Raw genomic sequence first — 26,040 nt, 5'->3', positions numbered from 1 at the left:
ACAATGGGATTGGGAATGCCATAAGGACCAAACTCCACTTTGTCTAGTTTATGGATGGATGTGTAGAAAAGTAGGGGAAGGAAACAAACAGACAAAGGTACCCAGTGTTCTTTTTTACTTCAATTGCTCTTTTTCACTCTAATTATTATTCTTGTTATTTTTGTGTGTGTGCTAATGAAGGTGTCAGGGACTGATTTAGGTGATGAATGTACAACTATGTAATGGTACTGTAAACAATCGAAAGTACCATTTGTTTTGTATGACTGCGTGGTATATGAATATATCTCAATAAAATGATGATTAAAAAAAAAAACAAAAACATGTCTCTCTATCAAGACATAGTACCAAAGTCTTGACACAATTTCTGTAGATGGGCAAAGAGTTGTGGAAGTTCCCCATAGCATGCTAGATGAAGATTTATTTCAGGCCCAGAGATTTTCTTAAACTGCCTCTCTCTGATAGGCCCAGAATCTGAAAATCAGTTTCTACTTCAATTCTGTCTCTAGCATACAATGTGGGCATAAGTAAATGAGGTTGTACAAATACCAAGAGTTAGAAAGTACTGTGGTTTTCTGCTTTGAAGACTTTTCTAAACTTTAACTTAAATTCTAAGAAAGGTATCACAATATAGAAAACACTATTTTAAAAAGTCCATTACAGGTCACTCTACGACCGTTATGACTTCACATTAGTGAAACAGGAAGAGATGAGCCCCAGAGATAAGCCATAGTATAAGCAATCAGGACCTAGAAACTTTGGTTTACAGACAACTTGAAGGGTTACTGCCTGTGGTAGATTTTACAATAACAACAAAATGAATTGAAAACAAACTAAATATCTTATGACAGGCATGATTAAGCAAATAATGGAACAGCCAGTCTATTGCATATCAGAAGACATTAAAAATGATAGCTATGAAGAAATACGGAAATCTTTTTGGGAATGGAAAACAGAAAAAAAATTAATATAAGAAGTACATTATACCATGTTCTAGCTATGTAAAAAGTAGATATCAGAAAAAAGACGAGAAAAAAAATGATGTATTAAGGTGATGCAATCATGGACCATTTTCTCATTTTCTAAATCTGTCGTAATATTACTTTGAATATTATAATGAGAAATAGTTTAGCATTTAAATTCAACTGTCCATGACAAAGTTTATATCTGGATCCAAACTGTATGTGTAAAACATCAGGTGGTAATTTTTACTTTGCTGGTTAAAGCAATATTTCTCGTTTTGACAGCTATGTCATCCAAAACGATGTGTTAAATCTCAACATACCTTCCATAGGCAACATGCTGGGCTCCTGGCACTTCAAAGGGGATAAAAACGTTGCAAGAAATCACGTGAGTGCACATACTATAGATTACATATTCCATAAAGCCAGGTAAATGGGGAATTATGACAACGAAATGCTGGGTCAAACCCCTACGAAACCCTAAAGGATGTGAGCTGAGGATTTCTTGCCACACAAACTTTCTAAGGAGTGAAAAACACTTGTTCGACTTGTAAGGAGTTACGGTTGCCCTCACTGATGAGGGAAGGACTGACATATGTCCTTGGTACATAGTACAGAAAATTCTAAGTAGGCTTGTTGAGCCCAGAACCACTATTTCCCCTTAAACTGTGATGGGCTGGCCGCTAAAACTGACAGTTAAAAACCAATACTAAAAGAGGAACACGTGATTTATGAGTCCCCATTTTATTCTCTTAGGTTCCTCTAGATTCAAGAAAAGCAATGTCATTTCAAAAGGAACTCAGTTGTTAATTCATGGCTTCATTAGGAAAAGAAATCGTTTATGCATAGAGACATCAATTCTCAGACATCCTCTGTTTTCATCACATTTCTTTCAGAAACATTTAACTTCCAAAAATAATTATTTTAAAAGTTACTCCTTGAACGTTTATTGTAACGGTCCCTAGACTGTAAGCTCTTACAGCAGTCACTTCTATTCCTGAATTGTAATGGCTATCTCCATTTTCCGAGATGTTGATCCCTTTGTGTACAACCTGATTGATCCCTGGAACTCTGGGTATCTGTGTGACACCTGAAACTCAGAGCTAGAACTTGGCAGATATGAATGTCAGTGTTAGCACATATAGCAACTGTTAAAAAAGCTGAAAAAGAGTCCAGACTTCAATTAGAGATATGAATGAAGCAGATGTGGTTAGGACTAAGGCAAATCACGCCAAAGAGTAAAGGACGATACTGACCGTGTTTTAAAACTTCACATTCCATGTGAGACCAAGGGAAGAGAAGTTTAGTTGGTGCAGGGTTTATATTTCCTAAACAATTTAACTTGTACGGTTTGTTCAAATACCATAATTACATGGAACTTTTAATAGGAAGTGAGACCTCATAGGTTTGCATAGGCTAGTGTGAAACAGCGACACATCCCAAAGTAATTGGGGCAGAGAATAAAAATATATACGCAGGGCCCCCGAGGAGTTGGGGGGAAAATGTGGAAGTGTTGGGCTTCCTCACCTGGATTGTTGCCGATGTTCTCACAAACATTGAGGACTGGAGGTTTGATGTGCCGAGCCATCTATCATGGGACTTGCACTTACGAAGTTCATTCTACAAAGGAGAGGCTAAACCTGCTTATAATTGTGCCTACGAGTCTCTCCCTGAGTGCCTCTTTGTTGCTCAGATGTGACCCTCTCTCTCTAGCTAAGCCAACCTGGCAGGTGAACTCGCTGCCCTCCCCCCTACATGGGATCTGACTCCCAGGGGCGTAAATCTCCCTGGCAACGCAGGATATGACACCCGGGGATGAATCTGGACCCGACATCATGGGATTGAGAACATCTTCTTGACCAAAAGAGGGATGCGAGATGAAACAAAGTACAGTTTTAGTGGCTGAGAAATTCCAAATGGAGTCCAGAGGTCACTCTGGTGGGCATTCTTATGCACTATATAGATAACCCTTTTTAGGTTTTAATGCACTGGAATAGCTAGAAGTAAATACCTGAAACTATCAAACTGCAACCCAGTAGCCTTGACTCGTGAAAACGAATGTATAGCAATGTAGCTTACAAGGGGTGATAGTGTGATTGTGAAAGCCTTGTGGATCACACTCCATTTATCCAGCTTATGGATGGATGAGTAGAAAAATGGGGACAAAAAAACTAAATGAAAAATAGGGTGGGATGGGGGGGATGATTTGGATGTTCTTTTTTACTTTTATTTTTTATTCTTATTTTTACTTTTTCTGGTACAAGGAAAATGTTAAAAAAATAGATTGGGGTGATAAATGCACAACTATATGATGGTACTGTGAATGACTGTACACTTTGGACGACTGTATCGTATGTGAATATATCTCAATAAAATTGAACTTAAAAAAAAAAAAAACTACCCCTCCTTTCCACACCAATTAGAGGGAGTAGGGAAGAGTGTTGATCTGAAATTCATGCAAATTTTGTTTGCAATTTTTAAGAAATGGTTTTATTATTTCAAGCACAAAGAATAATTAAACCAAGGCTAGCAAAGCTTCACATAAGAAAATGCTTTACTTCAACAAATAAAGAAGAACGGAATAATTCAGGGGGCTTGTAAAGTGGCCAAGTAGATAGAAACACAATATTAACTGTCCCTCTTTAATTCCCCTTGTCAAAAACTGTTCTTCCTAGTATGAATTCTCCCCCAATCCCAGTCTTCACGAACAAATTCCAACCAAGTTGCTGAAATTTTGGCCACAGAAAACTTCAGATTTATACTAGTAATACCACAGACTGACAATGGATTGAATACCAAACACATGCCTCATTTCTCATCTAAAGACTTGGTTTGTACAATTCTAAAGCCAGGTTAGACATGGAATTGCTGCCTCATGAGAAAGAAACCTGAAGGAAAACCCAAAACAAAGTAAAATGGAACCTTAAGGTACCCAATTTTCAGCCTCCTTTAATCATTAGCCAAGATATCCACTTTCCCTCCAAGAAAACCAAAGTGCTGGGAGAATTGGTTTTTCTGTTTCATAAGCAAAATTTATCTTCTCATCACTCAACACACCAACGCGGCTCTTGGCATCGCTGAGACTCTGTGCCGCAGGCCAGTGTCCTTTTGGCTCTATCTCTCTTTGGGGAGATCCTGGACAAGCCTTGAGCTGTTCACATCGCTGGGAAGTTTCTGCATTTCTTCTCTTCCTGTTGAAGAAGAATTTGGAGGTGGTATTCACCAAAGTGCTGATCCTCTTCCTTTTGGAGGCCTTGAGGTGAGCCCAGCAAGGGCTCGGATGCAGCCTGACATCTTGATCCTTGTGGAGAGGCCAAAGGCAGCAACCACCCCCCCTTCCACCATCTGACTCTTAACTAAAGTACCACTGACAGCCCCTCCATCTAAACTTCCATCTCCCCAACCAGCAACATAATGGAGGAGCCAATTAAATGATTATTAATTCATGCTACTTTCCGTAAGCCAGAGGTTCTCATCGCCTTGCATTCCGTAAACCAGCTTGCCACCTGCCCCAGAAATTTACAGCAATCTTTTATCTATCTCCATTGACTAAGGGGGGAAAAAGCATTCACACAATTCCACGCTCCTTGATGAAGTTGAGATAACCACCCCAGCACTCTAGACACAGAAGCTTCACCAGATCTTAAAACAGTCATTCAGTCCATAACCATAATTGAAAGAAAGGTGCAGTGTGCTTTTTCTGTAGCCCTTCTCCCTCAGCTTCTCATAGACCTCATTGTCCCTCTGGACAGCCAGAATGTAATGCTTCCAGAAGGTAATCTGTGCTTCTGGACTTAGCAGTCTTCGCACTGTTGTTGTAAGTGGAGCTACACTTAGCATTTGCTTACAATTCCATCCCCAAAGGACAGGCTGGGCTTTCTTACTCACATCTCCTTTGGAGCTACTGCACTTGATAAGTGGACAGAAATCTGGCTAAATTCTCTTCCTCTCCTAATACAGAGAATAACAGTCCCTTTAAAGAGTCTGCTTTGCTGCCAACTTGGTCTTTAAACATGCATGGTCTCATTCTGTCTTCCAACCAAGCACTTACAGGAGGTTTCAGAGAGGAATCGCGGGCCTTGTGTGAACCAGAGGTGCACAAGTGGACATGCAGCAAAGGCTGGTTTTCATGCCATGGGCACAAAGAAGTTAGGGCTTCACCCTTCCTTGCCAAAGGGTGCAAAATCTATCTCAAAAAGTCCAGCCCAGTGAGGTTAAGAACCTTCTTTCCAAAACAGTCTCATTCTCAGTAACCGCAGACTGTGTTGTTGCTATACATCTCTAGAAAGCATTTAAAGGAAACAGAACCACCTACTCAAAATGTAGACTACTACTACATAATGGGTAGAGTGAAAGATGCAAGTCTCATCAACTTAGCAGACATGTCTCTTTGTTTCTAAAAAGCATTTCAAAGAAATTTTGACTTATATTACAGAAGAGTATAATTGGTACTCAGGTAAAGGATAATTATTTTTCTCCTCCAACTCAAATGTGAACTAGATAGGCCAGTACTTTGAAAATCCCAAAGCTCTTAGGTATTATTTTTTAAATGCAATTTTATTGAAATATATTCACCTACCATACAATCATCCAAAGTGTACAACTGTTCACAGTTTCATCATATAGTTGTACATTCAACACCACAATCAATTTTTGAACACTTTCATCACTCCAAAAAATAAAAATGAAATTAATAAAAATAAAAGTAAAAGAGAACACTCAAAGCATCCCATACCCCACCTCCCCCCCTCATTTACTTTTTTTTTATTTAAATATAGTCACATACCATACAATCATCCAAAGTGTAAAACAACTGTTCACAGTATCATCATATAGTTCTGCATTCATCACAAATTTTGAGCATTTTCATTACTCCAAAAAATAAAAATAAGAATAAAAATAAAAGTAAAAAGAACCCTCAAAACGTCCCATATCTCCTCCTCCATATTATTCATTTACTTTTTGTCCCCATTTTTTTCCTACTTATTTGTCCATAAATGGGGTAAAGGGAGTGTGAGCTATAGGTTTCCACAATCACACGGTCACACCATCTATCATATAAGGAGTTATATGATCTCCTTCAAGAATCAAGGATACTGGTTTACAATTTCAGATATTTCCTTCTAACTATTGTAATAAACTAAACACTAAAAAGTAGTATTTATATAAAGCATAAGTTACCTCCAGAATGAGGTATTATTTTTTTAAAACTTTTTATTTGGAAATAATCATAGGTTCACAGGAAGTTGCAAGAATAGTACAGAGAGATCAGTGCACCAGGTGTCATTTTTTAGCCAGTGTTTAGATAAGGATTTCCAGGTCTTTACCATTCTTCCTTGTGGCCCTGTCTTTCTGAGCCCCCCACCCCACACCCCCAACCAATCCTGGTATCCAGGAGGACATCTGCCAAGACTCAGTTGGTTGCTCCTCCAGGCACCATTAGAACGTCACCTATCTTTTAGGAAACCTTGGTAAACCTCTCACCTAGCAGATGCTCAGGACTTGTCATCTGGTTAAAGGAAAAGTAGGTCTCAAAACCCCATATACAGCCCAGAGGGTCTCAAACTCCAGTGCACATCAGAATCCCCTGGAGGATTTGTTAAACACAGATCAGGGACCCTGCCTTCCAGTTTCTGAATCAGTAGGTCTGATTCAGAGATTGTGCATTTCCGGTAAGTTCCCAGGTGATGCTGAAGCTGCTGGTCCAAGGACCAAACTTTAAGGACCCCTGTCAGAGCAAAAATTGTCTATAATTGGTAGGAGCCATATCACTCTGTGGTTTGGCTGGCATTAAACGAGCACCTGGCCAGCATGGGTGTATCTGCCAGTCTATTTTTCAAATGACTCCACCGAGGTGACCCTCTCATCATCTAAACTTGTGTTATGAAAGCCAGGCCTGGTCTCAAGGCTAGATATTTTTCCCCTCAGGCCAAAGATGAAACATTAAATATGGCTGCCCTCAGGGAACCTGCCTACTCTAAAACAAATGAGGACACTTTTTCAAAGCCAGAAGTTCAGAAGGAATAACCTCCTCGTGTTCCGTTACCAGAGTGATCAGAATAATGACAGACTGCCTTGGTCCTGAAGTCCTGAGAACCCCGAGAGAAAGGGCATATACCTGCGAGTTCTTTCTCCCTGGCGGAAGGAGAAAGCACCTTTCCAGTGTTCACTTCCCCGGCCTTGGCACCCACAGGCCACACCAGCCCCATACCTCTTTGCTTCAGCCCTGGGAATGCTGCACAGATTCACACCAGCACAGAAGTGTGCACAAGTCAGAAATCCGGGGAGGGGACAGACGCCACACCACAGGCCTCTGCTTCCCCACAAGGCGTCCCAGTGACGGACTCCGGCAGCCTCCAGGGGCAATTGTGGGCCCGCGCTGCCTGACGGATACCACCGCAAGCTCAACATCTTTGGGGAGAAAACAGTGCTAAGCCCCACATCAGAGGCATCAATCTGTTGCACTAATTCCCTGTTGAAATATGCATAAGGCTGCTTAATACATGGATTTGAGCTCCCAGAGGCCAGCCCACAGTTCATTTTCAAAACACCTTGCTCCCCCTATGTCAGGCTTATGAATGAACCAGCAGTCAAAACACAGTCACCAGCTGCCACCGTGTTTAGACCAACCTCAGCTGCAAGTATATTTAATAACTTCTAGGCATTGGGCTGCCACTACCAGCCTGGTGCATGACAGGGGCTGGGGACCAAAGGAACCCTGCTTTTAAGGAATTGGGTCACCCTGTTTGCCTTTGTCTCTGGTCAGTTGCTCTGAAGCGTACTGTCCTCCCCTGGCAAAGCCCCCAAGCCGTGGGGGCAGCTTTGGTCCTAGCATCCCGGGAGGTTGTGCCTGCAGCCAGGACACTGCAGTTTGCATGCATCACGCTGCCCTCTGGATGCATTATGGGGCTGTGATCACATGGATTTGGAGAAAGCCAGAGCGGGAAGGAACCTGAGAGACCCCTGACTGAGGAAGAAAGCCCAGAGGTGTGAGACAGTTCAGAACAAATTGTAGCATGTATCTCCCTGGGACCAGGCCAAAGTTAATTAACAGAAGCTCCTCCAGTTTCCATTGACTCAAATATTCATTATGTTAGTTAGGGCCTCTGAGCGCCAACACAGCACAGAGCCGTAAAGACTAGAATGTAACATTATCTTCCAGTTGCTTCTCCATTCCAAACCTACCTTCCCGAGATACTAACTAAATTTTAAAAGTGAAACTGAACTTGTGAAAATAAACACGTGAAGTCTGGGTGTGTGTCCAGCATGGTGACAGACACAAAGAGCTGAGGAACATAACTTCTCAGCAACCTTGCAAACCGGCGTTCCCCGTATCCCCCAAGGGCGTCTTTTGTTAGTGCAGGTTTGCCAGCAGAGTGCGAGAATTTGTACTTAGGAAAGAAAGACATCCCTCAAGCCCCAGGTAGGCTGGAAAATGGGAATGATTCTCTGCTTTCCCCTGTGGAAAAAGCAACGAGAATACAGGAACTCTCTCCTCTTGGTTTTCTGTACGGTGCAGAGAGTGATGCCTCAGACTGAGGGAAACATTACACCAAGTGAAACACGTATCTGTGCTTCTCCCAGTCTCCACTCAGTCCCTGCGCTCAGCTCTCCCCCGGGGCCCCAAAGGCCTAAGGTAAGTGATCTGTGTGAAAGGGTGGGGAGGTGGCTCTGGCATAGCTTTCTAGACCCTTCAGGACTAATGTGTGAGTTACTGGAGTGCTGGCCACACCTCAAGTCAGATCCCCACCATGTGCCCTCAAGCACTTTATTTGACTCTACAGTTTTGAGCTTTCAGTGTCCTTGTTTCTTGATGGGGATGACAGTCCTTACTCAGAGGGTTTCTGTGTGGCTAGAGGGAGGGGAGGCATGTAAAGCCTTGCCGCCAAGTCCAGCAAATAGAGCTCCAGCATCTGTGGCTGTGGTTGCTGTTTTTGAGGTACCACTTGGATGTAACATGGAACAAGTGGGGCCAAGTAACCAAAGAGTGAAAGGAGAGGCCTGGTTCTTAGGACAAGCATAGATGCCCTAAATTTGCTTTTTCTGCACAGTAACATGGAACACTATTAACCCATAGTTTGCAGTTGTTTGATATCTACAAAGCTGAAGGCAGAATAACTTAGACTTGTGTTTAGGATGTTTATGGTCTTGCTATTTTATCAACTGATTGTCAATGAAACATTCAAACAGGTATTGAACAGCTAGGTGCTGGGGATTTAAAAAACGAACGAATACCACACGCCCCCCTGACCATAAGGAGCTGACATTTCTGTTTGAGAACTAGAGAATCATAGATTTTCAAGTCCTTCCCCTCCAATCTTCACAAATAAGAGAAAACTATGTTATGTGCTCTTTAACTTTATAATCTGGAGAATATTTCCCAGACCCTGAAGGCAATTTGGGGTCTGGGCACAACTCTGAGACCCAAGTCCCAATCTATGCATCTTAGTTCTCTTGAGCGCAAAACAAAGTTAATACAAGAAGAATGTGAGAGCCTAACGAAAGTGCTCAGATGAGAAAGGCAACATGGCATATTTTTACCAGGATTTTCATTCTAATACCAGAGGTGCTTTCAGAAGAACAAAGCTGGGAAGATTAACGTGGCCCATTTATGGGAATTATAAATATGCAAACCTGCAAAGTATTTCTACAGTGATGAAAAACTATTTGCTTCTTAATCTACATTTTCACTGCCCTTTATCTATACACTGAGGATAATTCTCATGACACTGTACCATAGTTATGTGATTACATGACTTTCCTTCTAGAAAGTGAGTTCTTTGCTTTTTTGCGTATCTTCCCTAGTTGTCCTGCACAAAACGTATTTGCTCCATTAAGGTGGTCCCTATCTCTCTTGTGGCTTACAATATACTTTCCCAAAGCGAAGACCTTTGAATTACTGGAGTTCAGATACCCACCATAACCTGCATCTATTTTTGCTTCCTAACATAAAGATGGTTAGAATGGTTTGTTTTCAATGGTGAGATCAAATTCTGCCTGCAGAGGTTTTAAGCAGCCAGATTACACTGAAAGTCATCTGGAAAGAAAAAGGGGTGGAGGGTGAGGTGAGAGGGGAACGAGGGGACTATGGAAAAGCTGACATAGCCGCACAATTTCTATCTGGGTGTGAACAAGTAAAACCCAAAGCGATTTCCTTTGGCAGGACTGTGACTCAAACAGGAGCTGTGTGAGCCAGGCTCCCAGCATTCCTTCACACGCACCCTACTGCAAAGGCAAATTTAACTTTTGGGTGAGATGGAGAAATGGAACCAAGTGCTAAAAGGACACAGAGTTAGGTCGAAATGTGTGGGGGTGGGGGTGAGGTGGTGAATAGCCTGGTTTCCAGCTAACAGAAAGGCTGAGATGTGGAAGGCCACTCAAAGGCACCCACATGAGTCTCCAAGGACCCTCCATTGACGTCCTCATCACACGAGATCAGTCCCAATAACATGAGACCAGGTGACAGCATGAGGTGCCAAGGAAGGTGGGCTTAGCGCTGTCCCACCTCCATGGAGAAAGCCTACGCCCTCCGGGGCCTGGGCTGGGCATGGGCCAAGTCATGCTGAGCTCTCTGGGCTCCTGTCTGTGCTGTCTCAGCTAGCCACTGGTTAGGGAAATCTTTGATAGTTACCAGTGTTCTTAGTTTAATCATTAATATTCTCCAAGATTCCACACTCCTATGCAACTGTTTCTCTCCTCCAATTCCATGTTTATGGAGTCCTGCTGTTTTGCAGAGCTGGAAACTGAGGCCCGGAGACCTAAGGTCACATAACTGATCTTCATGGCAGAACCAAGCCTGTCCTAGGGCTTTGCCTCTTAGTATAACAGCACTTCTCCTAATGCATTATGCATCCTCTCCGTACATACTTTTGTCTTTATGGAGTCAATTTTTTAAAAAGTATTTTTTCAGTCCCTTTTATTCTCTGTCCTACAGACCGCATTTCAGATGCTAAGTTTCCCAGGCAGTGGCATCCCTATTTATACACAGCTGTAAACAACAGGGGTAGGGCTGGTAATAGATTTCCACCAAGATTTGCCTGACCTGCTTTTTTTCAACCTGGGTAATTAGAAAGGCAGTGGGTCTGTAGGAATTATTCATACGCAGCAAGAGCCGTACACTATACATTTATGTTAAACATGTCAAATCTGATTGAAATCATGCCTGCCAGTGCCAGATTCCATAAACACACTCTCCCCCAACAGTCACCCAAGCCTCGCCATCCCATTAATACCTCCTTTAATAGCAATCTTCCGTAGATTCAAATCAGGGACGCTCCACTGCACTAATTGCTCTGTGTTAGGTGAGCATCATGGATTTCAAAAAATTAATAAAATAAAATCCCTTCAGGCTATTCCTCTAGAAAAAAGCATTCAAACCACAAATTCTAACTCAAAATCTTACAAAAATATAAACATGAACTTCAGTTAGGGATTTCCGAAGCATTATCATGGTGTCATTCTAAGTCGGGCTATATCCCCATGTACTTTTTAAAAACAGCACCAATCTGCCATGGTCGTCTTGTCTCAAATTAGCTTAACTAGACCTAGCTTGGTGCTCTGTGGCTGGAAACCAGGATTTAAATAGCCATCTTCTTCCAAGAGCTCTTCCCCCACTTCCCCCAATTATTGACGATAAAGCATCACATTAATTGTATATCACTTAATTTATAGCAATTAATGATTGATTGGATAATGACTACATTAATCATTGTTCAATTGCTGTCATTGGGGGCTCTTTGATCTAGAACACACAGATGCAAATTCTCTCTAAAAGGGAACAAGGAATCATTTTCACACTTCAAAAGAGAAAATCACAAAGTTGGACAATGGAAATGGCTGCGCATTAGGGAAGAGGCATGGCTTCAAAGAACATTCCTGGACCCTCTGTCGGCTCACAACAGTGTCTTAATGTTTGCTTTGAGTAGATGTGACCCCTCAGTGTTTACCAAGAGTTTGCACGTGTGCCCCCACTCGCCACCATGGAGCTCTTAGATGGGGCTGGTGGGCGTCGGTCGCCCACATTTTACGGATGAGGCACCTGAAGCTCCAAGAAGCCAAGGCCCTTCCACCAAGGTCACTCACTAGCGGGCTTCCCAACTCCTAATCTAGAGTGTTCTTAACACTTCACCACCCTGCCTGTGGACTGTGCCCAATGCTGGCTTATTACCAGGCATAACCGTGGCTAACAAACTCGCTCCTTTTGAACATATGGGTGGCTGCCGTATTACTGTTATCACTGTGCAGCTCCTGGCACGTGCTAGTACTCAGCCTTACAGCGGGATGAACGTACATCAGATGAGGAGACTGAGAAACTCCATCCTTGGAGAGATGGTAGCACGACGTACCGGTAAGAGCTTGAGATCTGCCATAATTAGAGTAAGAGGCAGAGCCAGTATGCAAATGCAAACCCGTCCGTGTGCCTCTGGGTAAGCTGCGTGAGCTCTCTAGCACTTAGTTTCCTTATCTGCAAAAGAAGCGGTGGGGTGTGCTTAGTGGACCTGTTCCATAGAGTGCGGATGAGAATCAAATGTGATCATGTGCATAAAGCAGTATTTCCCAACTCCTTTCCATGTCATCGAACACACAGAAAATGACTGCAAATTGGGATAAACTGATGAAGCTGTGACTGACTCTGGCTTCAATTGCCCCAGCCCCACCTAGCCAGCTCAAAGGCTGTGGGGATGAGTACCTGTGCACCTAAGAGCCATCCGTGGGACGCCTGCCAGAAAGGATGGATGCAACGCACTTAGAGTGTTGCCTGGCACAGGGCTAAGGTAGCCTTTCTAATCACAGGATACGTCCTTTCAGTGTTGGTTCTGTTTTTTTTTTGACGGTCTATAGCTGCACTGTCCAGTAGGATAGAAACTAGCTACATGTGGCTATTTAGGCTTAGATTCATTAAAATTAAATAAAACGAAAAATTCAGTTCTTCAGTTTTACTAGCCACATTTCAAGTGCACAGTAGCCATATGCAGCTAGAGGATACTGTACAGGACGGCACAGATGCAGACTGCTTATTTCGGCACAGAAAATGCCACCAGACAGCACAATCTACCTGTGCTCATGATGACCGGCATTCATGAAATCCCTAGTAGAGCATAACATTCCCCAAAGGCAAGGCCTACAATCTCACCAAACTTGTGATCGGTCTAGGTCTGCCCGGTGCCCTGAGCCTGACAGTGACACAGCCACTGACTGTGAACTTGATGCTGCTGTGATGCAAATCACTATCTTGTCTCGCTGCCGCTGCCGCTGCCGCCCAAGATAAAAGACATGATATCAAAACAAAAGCAGCCCGAAGAGGGTTACCAACGAACACCAGAAAAGGAAATCAGGGGTTCCTCTCCAACGTAAAAATAAATAAGTTAAAGATGATCCATTTCTGCCCAACCCCAAACTACATAATCAATAGCTGAGAAAATGCCAATTATCCAGGCCCATTTGAAATACTATTAATCTGCATCATGAGCAGCCACTAATCAACAGTACAAATTGTGAAGTCACTATTTATTTATTTGCCAAGAGGAAGCCCTCCCCATCACATTGAATCAGATAGGAACAGCTCAATTTAGGGAGTAAATGGAACAAACACAGATATTTTTATAAAATTCTAAGGATCTAAAAGAAAGCTCAGAAGAGGTTACTGGCACCTATATTGATTCCAAGATCAAATCAACCCAAGTACCTTAAAAAAGCCTGTCATTACACGCTCAGAGGATACAGGCAAAATTATGCTTTAGGTCAAAAGAGGATCTTTTGCAGGGGGAAGGAAAGACTCTTCCCTTCTCTTTACTACTGTAAAACTGGAGGTGCACCCCTGAGTTATGCATCCCCCACCCCCTCACCTGTCTTTTGGAGGTAAAGATTATGGTCTGTTGGTCGAATGAATGAATGAGAAAATTCATCTTTATGGGGCTCATTTTAAATCTTTCAGCTTGTGTCTCGTGATTGCCCAGCGTGTGCATCTAGCACTATGAAGATACGCTCCCATTGAATTATAAACACCCTGAATGGGATCTAATTGAACTGCCTGCGCAAAGCCTGCCCTAAATTGAGTGTCAGGATTAGGAAAAGTACAGATGAAGTGCCCAGCACAGGGCCTGGCACACAGTAAGAGCTTTATAAATGGCAACTACTTTTCACTGAATTTTCACAGCTCTTAGCACACAGAATGCAAAAAACATATGCACCCAAAACCTCCCGCAAGGTCCCACTAAATCCTTATATATCCTTCCCCCTCGTCTTCACAAAATTCCCAGAAACCATATGCTGCCTGGCAACAGTTTTACCTTCAAATGGGAGGACCCAAAGAGAAACTTCTACTAGTTTTCCTCATCCTTTTTAACTAAATTACTTTTTTAAAAACCTTACATAGAGCTTACTCTACTGCCAGGAGTTGTAAATTTACCATATTCAAATGATCCTCACAACAACCCTATGGAAAGCAGGTACTGTTTTTAATGCGCATCTCACACAGGGAGACTGAGATACAGCAAGGTTAAAGTAACTTGAGTGTGGTCACACAGCTGGCGAGTGGCAGAACCAAGATTTGAAATCAGGCACCCAAATTGTGAAAACAAAGGACAGATGGCCCAAAAGGTCAACCAATCTTCAAATGTGCTTGTGAAATCCTCTTCTCCAGCTTGCCTCCCTGGGACAGATATGTTTGATTAGGTCTCTCCACTCTGTTTATTTAGGTTTCACCTTAATATCATCACACACACACACACACACACACACACACAAATATAACTGAGATCTTGGTTCATGCAAAGTAACCAAGGAGGACCCCCCCCCCCCACCTCCACCCCATTCAGGGACTCTGGGCATGAATGCCAACCCCTGCTCCTTGATCTTGTCTTACAAATCCTCCCAGGAGGCTCTCCCCTACCCCTCAGTGTTATCTCAAGTACAGGCCTCTGGACACCACAGAGCCCAGTTCAAAGGGGGAAGATAAGAGGCACAGAGGGGAAAATCTTTCTGGCGTGCCCATCCATATATTCAGGGGCAGAACTGCCCTCTCATTCTCCCAGGAAACACTGAACAGAGGAACATCGCCCACAATATGCTATTCCTTCCAATATTTGGAAGCAGTCGCGCTGCCTCTCTAATTTCTCTTTTCTAGGCCAAATAGCTCCCATTTCTTCAGCCTCTTCTCAGAGGCAATATTTCTCAGCCTTCAGTCATTTTCATTGCCGTCCTCTGGCCTCTCTCCAGGATTCTGTGTCTTGTTTAAATAGTGGAGTCCAATACTGGACATGATTTAAGAACGGTCGTGCCTGGAAATGTTACAAAAGCCCAACCAATACAGACTCCAGAAGGTAAATATTTAAAAAAAAAAAAATCCAAGTATTACAATATTAATAATGGAAGGTAGTAAGAATTAGGTTGACCAAATAAAATAATTTTCATTGCTTGACATGTCATTTCCTCTTATTACCATGGTGGTGTCTGGGAGACTAATCTGTCGTGATAAGTCTTCTCAGGAACTATTCTGCTCCTCCTCAAAAAACAAAAAATGCAGCTTCTCTTTCCCTCAATATGGAAATCCTATCATCTTAAGAGATGGCTGCTCCCCTTCTCTCAACACCAACTTTTCCAGAAATAGCACTTCCTTTCTTGGCTTCTTCAATTTCTTCTGCTTTGGGTAAGACATCCTCTTGCCTGGCTGCACTGCCTGCCTCCCCTCTGGGTGGATGTTAGTGGATGGGTGCTCACCTGGGGTGGGGGAAAGAGGGATGGGGCCTGCAGGGTCCACCGGTGCCGCGTACCCCAACATGCAGAGCAAAGACCTCCCTTCACTGCTGACACCCTTAGAAAATCTTGAGGCTAAAAATCAGGGAGCAACCCCAAACAAGTTCCACATGCAAATCCCTCCACTGGGCCTAGGAGCAGGTCAGACAAGGGACTGGACCTTCCCCAGGGCAAAACAACAACACTGAGGAGCTGCTGAAGAAAAGTGACACGAAGATCATGGAAGCTCATAGCACAGAGGCTGACACTGGGATGTTCAATAAACTAGATGGCTTCTGGGCCACTTAAAAAGCTAAAAACTCTTTACTACAACATAATAGAAGGAGAATGAAGGACAGCAACCACTCAAAAAGGCAAAACAAAATCTTCCAGCCACACTATGCCAGCACAGTTGTCCTGGGCAGACTAAGGATCTGTCTGCTCCTGGCTTGGGAGCTCATTCCCACCAGGGGAGAAATGTTGGGGGAGGTGGGGGGTGGGGGTGCTCAAGGGCAGCCCCCCACACACGCTACCTGTCCACTTGCTCTGGTCTTTTTCACCACCACTTTCTTGATCTTTAGCAAGCTCTTCTGGATCAGCAGTCGTTTCACTGGGTCCTTCAACATCTTCAATGGCTTCTTCTGAAATATAAGAACACAAAGATGTGGAGGATTAAAAATAGAAGATAAAGGACTGAAGGCTACTACAAAGAACCACTAACTACAAAATACAGATGCCATTGGCTCTGTCCCTCTTCTCTTCCCAGTGGCCCTTGCAAAGCTGATCGCACTATGGATACACCAAGATCTGGGTAAGCCGTGAGGGCTTTCTCTCCCCACTAGCTGATATGAGGTTGTGACTCACTCTAGAAGTTGAGCCTTTAGGTACTTCTGGATGAATCCTGAATGCCTAACTTGAGTTTTTTTTCCAACTGAGAAACCAATCCTGTTGAAACAATAGCTCTATCCGAATTCCTGAAGTTGCATGCAAGTCTTTTACACTTTAAAATGTAGAAAAGTAGCCATATATTTCCTTCTTGCCTTGTTCCAACCCCAGAGCATTCTGGCATCAAACTAGACCAGACTCTATTAAAAAAAAAACACGACCCCCCCCAGGAGTCTCAGTGCCTATGCACACACCAGACCATGGCCGGAGGTTTTTTTTTTTCACAGTTATTCACATTCTGAAGAGTCACAGAATATCAGTGATACAATTCTATCAATGCAAAGGGTTTTAGAAACCAAACAGCAACCTGTGGGCACGCCAGGACGGCAGTGGTGTGAAGCTAGATTTGAAGGAAAAGGGATAACAATTTGTAACTGAATCATATGCTCTCCTTTTGCCATCATTCCACTTTTTACTCACTACTAGTTTAAAACTAACCAAGGAAATGCCTCTCCAGCTCAGCACACAGTGCTGTTCTGAAGGCAGGAGAATGGCCATTTTCAATACTAGGTCATTTCTTACCCAAATGGGTAAGAAAAGGATAAGCTAGTTTAAATGCTGAGGGAAAGGACGTAAGATGTTTCTCTCTCGCTCTCTGGTCTCCAAACCATGCATTCAATGAGTTACAGGAATGAAGCAGGCAACCCCAGGTGGCTTAATGATAAGATGGTTGGGAGACTTTGAAGAACACACCTTCCCAGGTGCAAAGACTTAAGAGCTGGGGTACCTACATCCAACACCCAAGGCCGGCAAGAGACAGGACCCAACAGGGACTGTATTTCCAGCAGGTGATGGGGCCTGATCTAGAACCCAACCCTGGATTCAGGCTTTGTGCAGTGCCACCGCAGGTCTGTCCAACCTCAACTCTACTTTTCCATGATTTCATGGAGTTACATCTTCCAACCCTCCAGAAAACAGCTCTAAATTTCATCTCACAAAGGAAATAAAAAAGAGAGCAAAGTAGATTATCCATCATGAGAGGCCTCATAAAACACCCTAGGAAGAAAGTTTCTATTTAGAGTCAGACTTTCCTATCTGTTTCTGAAAAGGAAAGACCAGAAAACTAAACTAGGGGTCGGGAAACATTCTTTGTTCATTACCACCAACAGGGGATTTATGAGGCAGTCAGGGGAACACAAATGAAACAAGGTGCTGCTTGTTTCCATCTCCAACTATGTCTCCACTTCCATCACCAATTTCTACATCTCATTTTTGTCTTGTTGCACAGTAAAGTTCACATTGAGACTCCCCACCCGCCCCCTGGGCCCTTTCTTCAAAGGAAAATCAGGCAACCAAGTTTTGAAGTCAGTCAGGTATTCAGCCCCACAATCACACTCTACATATTTAAGTAGAGAAAAATTATATATAATGTTAGTAGACAAGTAACAAGTTATACAATATGATATATATACAACCTGAATTATGTCCAGGCAGGATGTTCCATGCACATATTTAGGCTTTTGATGAAACTGTTCAAAGCTGTAATTTATCTTTGAGTGGTAATACCAGTTTTCAGTTGACCAGTCTTAAAATATGCTCATTTGCCCAGTACATGTTGTGATACAAAATATCTGTTGTATTGATACATTCACCAAGTTTGATTATGCAAAGGGCTAGCCCACCGGCCCCTCCTCCCCAGGACACACGCATTATCACCTCGGATGGAGACAGCCTGACGCCTACACACCAGAGAGCAGCCCACGTGGCGATGAACTGCCTGGAGGTGCCGCTCTGCAGAGGAGGGAAGGGATTTACCCCCGGGGAGGCCAGGGCCTCTCTCCTGCGTGTTGGGTGGCCCCTGGCCGTCTAGCAGAGAGTTAAAAAGCCATGGCCACTCTGGCACTGACCCAAACAAATATACTTCTCCAAACAAACTCAGAAGATAGATGGTGTAAAGAATAAGCACATCATTCACACCACGAGCGAGGAGATGGCACAGGCTGTGTGACTGTTTCGGGCTCTCATTCCATGAACCCATTCGGACCTTGACTTTCTTCCCTCCCCGCTGACCCACTCACTGTAAGCAGGAAAGTGAGGGCAGCTGAGTTTCAATGAGAGGACGGACAGAAGAGGTTACTTCAAAAACTTATTTGGCTTTTTCTTTTTCTTTTTCCTTCTTTTTTTTAAAAGATTTACAAATCAAGTCATCTGTCTGAGTTCTTGGGTTTAATGTTATCACTTGTGACACATCCAGTAAATGTCTGCTGTACACCTGGTGGAAGAAGAAATGATTAAGAAACCCCTGGACAAGCAGCTTCCTTTACAAGCCCACCAGTCCTCTCCCCCAGCTGAAAACCCAGGTCCCTTTCCGCCCAGCGGTGCTTCCCTGCAGTCCCACCCGGGACCTACAGGTGTCGCCCTCCGCATGGCGAGGCCGGGGAAGGGCAGCTGGCTGCAGGAGGCAGGCGCGTCTGGGCCGCCTAACCTGAGCTTGTGGAAATAATATACGTCTTCAAGTGAACTGTCTGGTTCTGGGGAAATAAAATAGGACATTCATAAGCAGTTATACCATCTGTCTTTATACCATCATCATCAACAAGAGGAAAAATAGCTCTTTAAAATGGATGAAAGCCCAGGCTGACACTAACCGGAAAACTGTGAGTTCTGAATATAACGGTAGAGAAATGATTTTAAAACAGGGATGCAAACAGCACACTCGTCTGGGCATCTCAGGCCCACGAGGCTTTGCAGGAAGGGTGTGTTTTATTGGCCCTGAGAGCATAAAGCACCAAGATCCAGGCCCTGGAGCAGCCACGGGAAGGGCTGGGCCTCCCTCCCAGAGGCACGTGGGGACCAGGAGTGAAGGAGCGCGATGGCAACCAGCCCTGAGAGGGGAGAGCAGGGCCCGTGCTCTATGCTCCCGGGACTGGTTATCAGGCCAGCGTTCCCTTTAGGAATGTATATTTGATACCCGCATACTGATAGAGCCCGGAGCAGACGGGAGTTTTTCACAGATCACAGATTGCATTTCCCCCCAAGAAGTCAGTGGCAACGGGCCGAGGTCATTACAGAAGCTGCAGATTTCTTTTTCTGTAATATCAGCTACCGGCAGATGGTGGGAGCAAGCGAAGACTCTCGACAGACCAACAATCCAGTTTTATCGGTAAAATCCTATCTTTTACTTGGAGGAGGCTTTGCTCACCAAGACACACAACAGCCAAAATGCTATTTTCAAGGCTGAAACAGACAAATCAAAATCTTCTCCTCAAAGCATTTAATATTTCAGAGCCTGACCAGATTATAGAACATACCAGAAATGCGTTCTCAAAGGTGTGGCCAGGACCTGGGGGACAGAGGTCATCTCTGCTGCCCCTGCCCTATCCTGCTTTTTGGCAGGAGCTACAAGGCCAAGATAGAGCATGTGTTTTCAAAATGACCTGAGAAGATGCCTCTAAAACCCCCCCAGAAGCCCATGTTGATGGGTACACCCCTCAGTGGTCCTTGAACCAGGGCACCCCCTCCTATTTGCATGTATTTTCATATTAAAGGGCTAGGGAAATAGAAGCAAATCTTTAAAAACTGTAAGGTCTTTCTGGTGTCCCTTCTGCCTTCAACTTTCATGTAAAATTGTGAGTGAAGGCCTTTAAAAAATGTATTTCCCTCACCACCTCCTTTTTACAACTGCTTCTCCCAGACAGCATTTACTACCACTGGGGCCAAACCCAGCCTGCTCTTGTCATTCGTTTCTCTCCTGGTTTAAGCGCAGAGCCCTCAGGTGTAAGAACTGCAGCAGATCAGTATATTCTAAAAGGGAAAGGTTCCCAGGGAAGTGCGGTTTGGGGGTGATAATACCACCATCGCGGAAAATTTCCCTTCAGTCAAGGTGGTTTTGCTCAACACAAATGCAAATTGTTCTCCTAGCCCACCTTATACTTAGCATCTTAGTAAAGGTGACTTCAGGATTCCCCGATCGGTGAAGTCAGTTCCCAAAGGAGGCAGTTCCCAAAGGAGGCACTTGTGCCAACTGGCAACCCCATGGGAATTTATAACAATTTTACGAAATGTCTTGGAAATTGGTTTGTGGAAGGAGCACCAGGCGGAAGCCAAAAATAGAGGTGCCGTGGTCATGGAGTCAGCATTCAGCGTTACCCGAGAAAACGTTCCAGATCTTAGAAAACAGAACCGCTCGCCAGAAGCCAAGTGACACGTCCACTGGATGTATTTTACACATCCCTTCGGAAGGAAAGGGGAGTCAATCAATGATTAAGAGGAGTCCCTCTGTTCCTAACTCTTAACAGGATAATACAGCTTAATTCAAACCTTCCCCCAAACCTGACAAAGCCCCTGTAACGCCTCAATCTCACAGAAATTTGGAAATTCTCCTAAGGATCAGGGTGTTTGCACCCAAGGCTCTCACGCGATCATGTTACTTAAATAATATACCAATCTGTGATCCCCGAAGAATGAAACTGTTCTCTGTTTTTCTTTGGGGGAGGGGACCGGGAATAATGTTTGAGGATGGGGTGAAATAAAGTGCGTTTGTCTGTCGGCAGGCTCAAGAGCTGAGAAACATTAGCTGTCATGAACCACAATCAAATCAGGTTTGAAATATTTAGCAGTGGCTTGGAAAATGCGGTGGTGCAGCTCTGACAGGCAAGAGATGTGCACAGACACCCACTTTCCATTATAATGGAAATATCAGGCCTGTTCTGAATATGTATAACCCAGAAAAATGTATTGATTTTTCATTCGGCATTAAAAAAAATGAAATAGCCTGCAGCTGTCAAAAGCCTTTTGTTAAAAGCTCATCTTTCCTGGAATGAGGTTTACCAGAAATAAGTTTTAATTGTACATCGGACCTCTTCTTTGAAAAACAAAATAACCAATCTGCTTACTGTGAGATAGGGTGAAAGCTTTTCCTTTCTCCATTTTCAACCTAATTAACCAAGGACGCCCCCGACACGGGTGGGAGAGGCCAGGCGCTCTGACCAGCAGGAATGGCAGGGAGGGTGGCGGCCATGAGTGGGCTTACTGGTGTGTCCGTGGTAGGAGAAGGGACTCGATGAGTTTGTCCTGGCTTCTTGTTCCAGGTAAGTTCCGGACTCTGTGGCCCTAACTGCAGACATCAGCTCACTGTACAACTTGGCCAGTTGGCTCTTCTCTTTCAGCTTTGGTTGGCACAAGTGGAAAACAAGAGCAGAAAAATGAAAGCGTGTCTAGTCCTCTTAGCATTTTGTCATCAAGATGAAACCTCTAATAGCTGCAAATATTCTACAGAATACGGATGTTTCTATTTTACAAATGCAGGTCAAATCCCACCATATAAAAGATGACTGCTAAGGCCTAGTCCACTTATTTTCAATGAAATCCAGTGCATTAAAATACTGCTACTACTGACAACTCATGACCAGATGTGGTCTGCAATGCTGACAGACAGACAACCGTGTTGTTCCCAGCTCTTTGCTTCTCGTCCAGTCTTCTCTCTAAGCCAGGGAGGAAGGGGTGAGTAGTGGTGGGGCTCACAGGGGCAGCCATTCACTATGGCATTCGCACTCCGTGACACTTTGGAAAGTGGCATCTCAGGGAATAGGGATCACATCCCACCAGCAGGTGACCCTCCGCAAGCCCTCAGCCATGGCCTAACCACACAGTCACTCTCGGATCCTGATGCAGTGACCCACTTGGCAACATTCCCAAACACACATTCTTTCAAACATTTATTCCATGGTTTTATTCCGCAATGTCTCTTCCTGCCCTGACAACCTGGCAGGAAGATGCCTAAGAGGTAGCTTACACGATTAGGTTTTTCTTTGGTGATAATACTGCAGCCCCCCAAATTTTCTCTTCAATCAAGGTGGGTTTTCTAGCCACAAATGCAGACTGTTCTCTTAACCACCTTATCCTTAGCATCTTGATATTCTCTTGCATGCACAAGGAACAGGGAAATCACAATTCTACCCAGAAGTCCTCTGTGGGTACACATCTGAAAATGTATTTTTTTAAATTGCTGGTAAACTTTGTACATTCCACTTTCTATATCTTAGCATGGTATCGATTACTTGAGGAAAATGCAACTCACAAGAGGAAGGACCTGGACCTAAATTAATATCAGTGGGTGTAACATCTTGGGATTAAACTATGGTCGTCCAGGTAGGAAACTGGAAGGGGTGAAGGACGGGTATGGGTGTGTGATGGGGAGCGGGGAGATGGGAGCAGGAAGTGGTCCCATGGCTGGAGCCTTCATGATTCATCAGAAATGTGATGTATTTCCAGCATCTCAGGATAAGATGTCTCATCGTTTTCAATGGACACTGAGCTCCGGCGGGCCTCCAGCGCCCAAGGCATTCGATGAAAATGATGTTCTCCATGTGGGAGAGGGGCAAACTGGCCTCCTGTGCTCCCACTTGCCAGGTTTCCCTAAAACCCCTCTCCAGTACTCACCGGGTCTACAGGTCAGGGAAAACGGGAAGGCGTGGATGGGTCTCACCCTCCAGTACACCACTCCCCACTTTCCCACCCATCTAAGCGCTAGCCCAGGCTAGCCCAGCTTGCCAAGGACTCGTATCCACCAGCTGGCGGGAATGGGTCAGGGAGTCGGCTGGGGGCTCCTGCAGGTCATGTCCCCACCCTATTGGCCTTTTAAAAAAGATGTGGCCAAACTGCTAACCAGTTGTTTTAAGCGAAACTGCTTTCCCAGAAATGATGTTTATAAAAATGGGTTTCAACCCTCAAAAAGGTAAAAAGACATGGCAGGAAAGGAACTGGGGAATGTGGAAAAGATCACGCCCGGACCCTTCCTCCAACGAGGCACACTCTTTCTCCTCGATTCTTTGAGTGATCCTTTGATCCCACGCATTGCTTTTACCACTGGGTGCTCATTTACCAAGCGTGCCTGGGGTGGCAGTGCCTGGGGTTTCTGGACAGAGTTGGCAAGGCAATGGGGACCCACTGGTCTTCAAACGGAGCTGCAAGAAAACCTGACCCTGAAGGAGTTTGGCATCCAAGCCAACCCACCCCAACCTTCTTTCCCGTCTCCCATCCCTCCCCACCCGGCCTTTTGGCATTAGGCTAAAAGAATCAACACTCTAAAGGCAACTCTGGGTATTATTAAAAATGACTAATTGGAGAATAGAGACCATTTATGCTCTTGTATATTTGAAGATCTCGCCACTGTTTACAGAAACAAGAAAAATGGGGACCGTGCCGCAAGAGGGAGCCTGGGAAGGCTGCGCCCTGCTGCAGGCTGCGTGCAGCATGGCCATGCATCAAGACCACAGGCCTGCACGAGCCTCCCCATTTGCTTTTCTACTTATCTCCACCTTAACTTCACTCGAGCCTCGACAGGAACACACACACACGGGTCCAAAGGGGCCAGAGCCTGGCACGGCCTCCCAGAGAAAATGTCCCTTCTCCGAGCCGTCCCTGCTGTGTGAGCAGCACAGACGCCAGAGCATGAAGTGACAAATGCTGCAATTCTGTGGCAAGGGGCGTGTCCTGCCATTTTTCCTCTCCCAGGCAAGGCCACTTGGACATTGGAATAGTTTGTCAAAACCACGTGAGAATTAAGGGGGTGGTGAGGGGTCAAGACAGAAGGAAAAGGGAGGAAACGGCTAGAGCCAGTAATGCGACAAGTTCCATTTATCTGGGTTCTTAGCAAAAGCACCTGGGATTCCCCCTACAGAAATCCAGAAAGGATCAAAGCAAATGCACAGTGACAAAGCACAATGGGTTGAAAAATGTCACTGACTCGCCCTATGACTATTCACCAGAAGGTTTGTTGTTGTTTGGTTTTTTTTTTTTTTTAAAGTAACTGAAAAATGTGAGTTCCAGTACGTAAAAAACAAACACAACCCTGAAATGGTCTCAGAATCCAAGCTCAACAAGAAACTCAGCTCTGTCTCAGAACTCTGAAGAAAACTGAATTCAGCAGGGATTAGTTCCCTTGGATTTCTACAGAGCCATGATTGTTGCTGTAACTTTCACACATGAAATGTAAAAAAGGCAAATTCCCGGAGCATGTTTGTAGCCGAGCATGATGTGATTGTGTTGTCATTTATGGGAAATAATCGCAGGCCCATCTCTCCCTTTCCCCCCCATTTTCTAGTCCAAATAACCATGAAAAATTACATTTCAATGTCAGCACGACGACAAAGGAGGCGCACTCTTGGGGAGCTCGGCAGATTTGCAGGGGTTTTTTCCTTTCTTTGGAAAGAAACTACCTTCAATTGTATTTCATTTTAAAAGTGACCTAACAAATGCATTTTGACAAGTTCCTTTCTCTTTTTCCTCCTTTCTTTCAAACAGTACTTTGCACACTTTAACCTCACACCAGACTGGAATGTTCTGGAAAGAAGAGGCATGTAAAATAGAAGGCCCCTGAAACCAAGAAGTGGTTTTTTTCCCCCTTATTAAAACAACATAGTCGAGAAAAATAATAAATCTAACTCAGCATGCTTCTGGGGAAAAGAGGAGGTGAGAGAGAGAGAAAGTGGTGGGGCCTTAAAAGGGAGACCATTTGATAATCAAAGGCGAAAACAAAACAAAAAAAACCCAAAACAGGGTTTGTGGGAGGGTGTCAGTGGAAGGAGGGTTTTATATGCTTGTTTGTCAGAATAAACCATTTTGTGATTTCAGAGGCATCAAAGGTGTCTGGGTGTAGAGTCAGAATTGGGGGAAGGGGCCATGGGGGGACAAGGAAGGGGAGTCTCTCTGACGGGGCACTGGTTTCTTCCCATTCCCCCCGTCCTCTAGAGAAAGGAAAAATTTTCAACAGAACAGATCTGCCTGAAAGCTTTTTAACATTCCAGGTGTGAGGCCTGAGCAATCCCTTCAAGCATCCATCTTTCAACAGCATCCTGCTTAAAATAAACACCGCCAGGCTTCCACAGTCGGAGGGGAGAAGCCAAGACAGATAAACACACATGAGTGATAGAAAGAGAGTAAATTTTAAAAAAACTAACAGTTTCCATTAAAGACGACTGGTATCACCTTCTGAGTCAAAACTGACTGACTTGGCTTGTCCAAGAGAGAGTTTTGCTTTAATGCAAAAGAAAACAAACAAACAAACAAAAAAACAAGAAACCACATTTATGTTTTTAATTTTTTTAATCAGAAAATGTTCAAAATACTCAGATTAAAAAAATAAAAAGTCCAGGAAGGCCTCTAAGTGTACTTAAGCTTCTGTATACAACTGTAGGTATGTGGGAAATGAACAGGATGTATCAGAAGTGATATTAAATGACGGTGATTAGAACCTAATGGGTATAAGTGAAATCTTGTGGGATGGCTTTCATAACGGGAACGTCAGCACTGATGGATGCATCTATACGGTAACGAGAGAATGGAAAGGAAAGGTGGAGGGGGTGGCCCTGCAGATACAGGGCATTTACAATGCTGTGAGGACACAATTTGACATTACCAAATGGAGTAATGAAATATTTGGGGTGAAGATATGTTGATTTTG

The 26,040-nt window shown here is 44.0% G+C and overlaps 1 protein-coding gene across 3 annotated transcripts in view; it reads right to left on the bottom strand.

Moving 5' to 3' along the window:
- ZFHX3 (zinc finger homeobox 3) overlaps window positions 1-26,040 on the bottom strand; it is a 281,010-nt gene that overhangs the window by 29,656 nt on the left and 225,314 nt on the right. For all 3 annotated transcript variants that reach the window (XM_037815539.1, XM_037815540.1, XM_037815541.1), the window contains one exon: window positions 16,226-16,333. In XM_037815539.1, coding sequence (XP_037671467.1) covers window positions 16,226-16,333 — 108 coding nt within the window. The remainder of the gene's footprint in view (window positions 1-16,225; window positions 16,334-26,040) is intronic.

The sequence above is a fragment of the Choloepus didactylus genome, chromosome 22, assembly GCF_015220235.1.
Source record: "Choloepus didactylus isolate mChoDid1 chromosome 22, mChoDid1.pri, whole genome shotgun sequence".
In the NCBI taxonomy this organism is placed as follows: Eukaryota; Metazoa; Chordata; class Mammalia; order Pilosa; family Megalonychidae; genus Choloepus; species Choloepus didactylus.
This window is presented reverse-complemented; position numbering and strand designations above follow the sequence as displayed.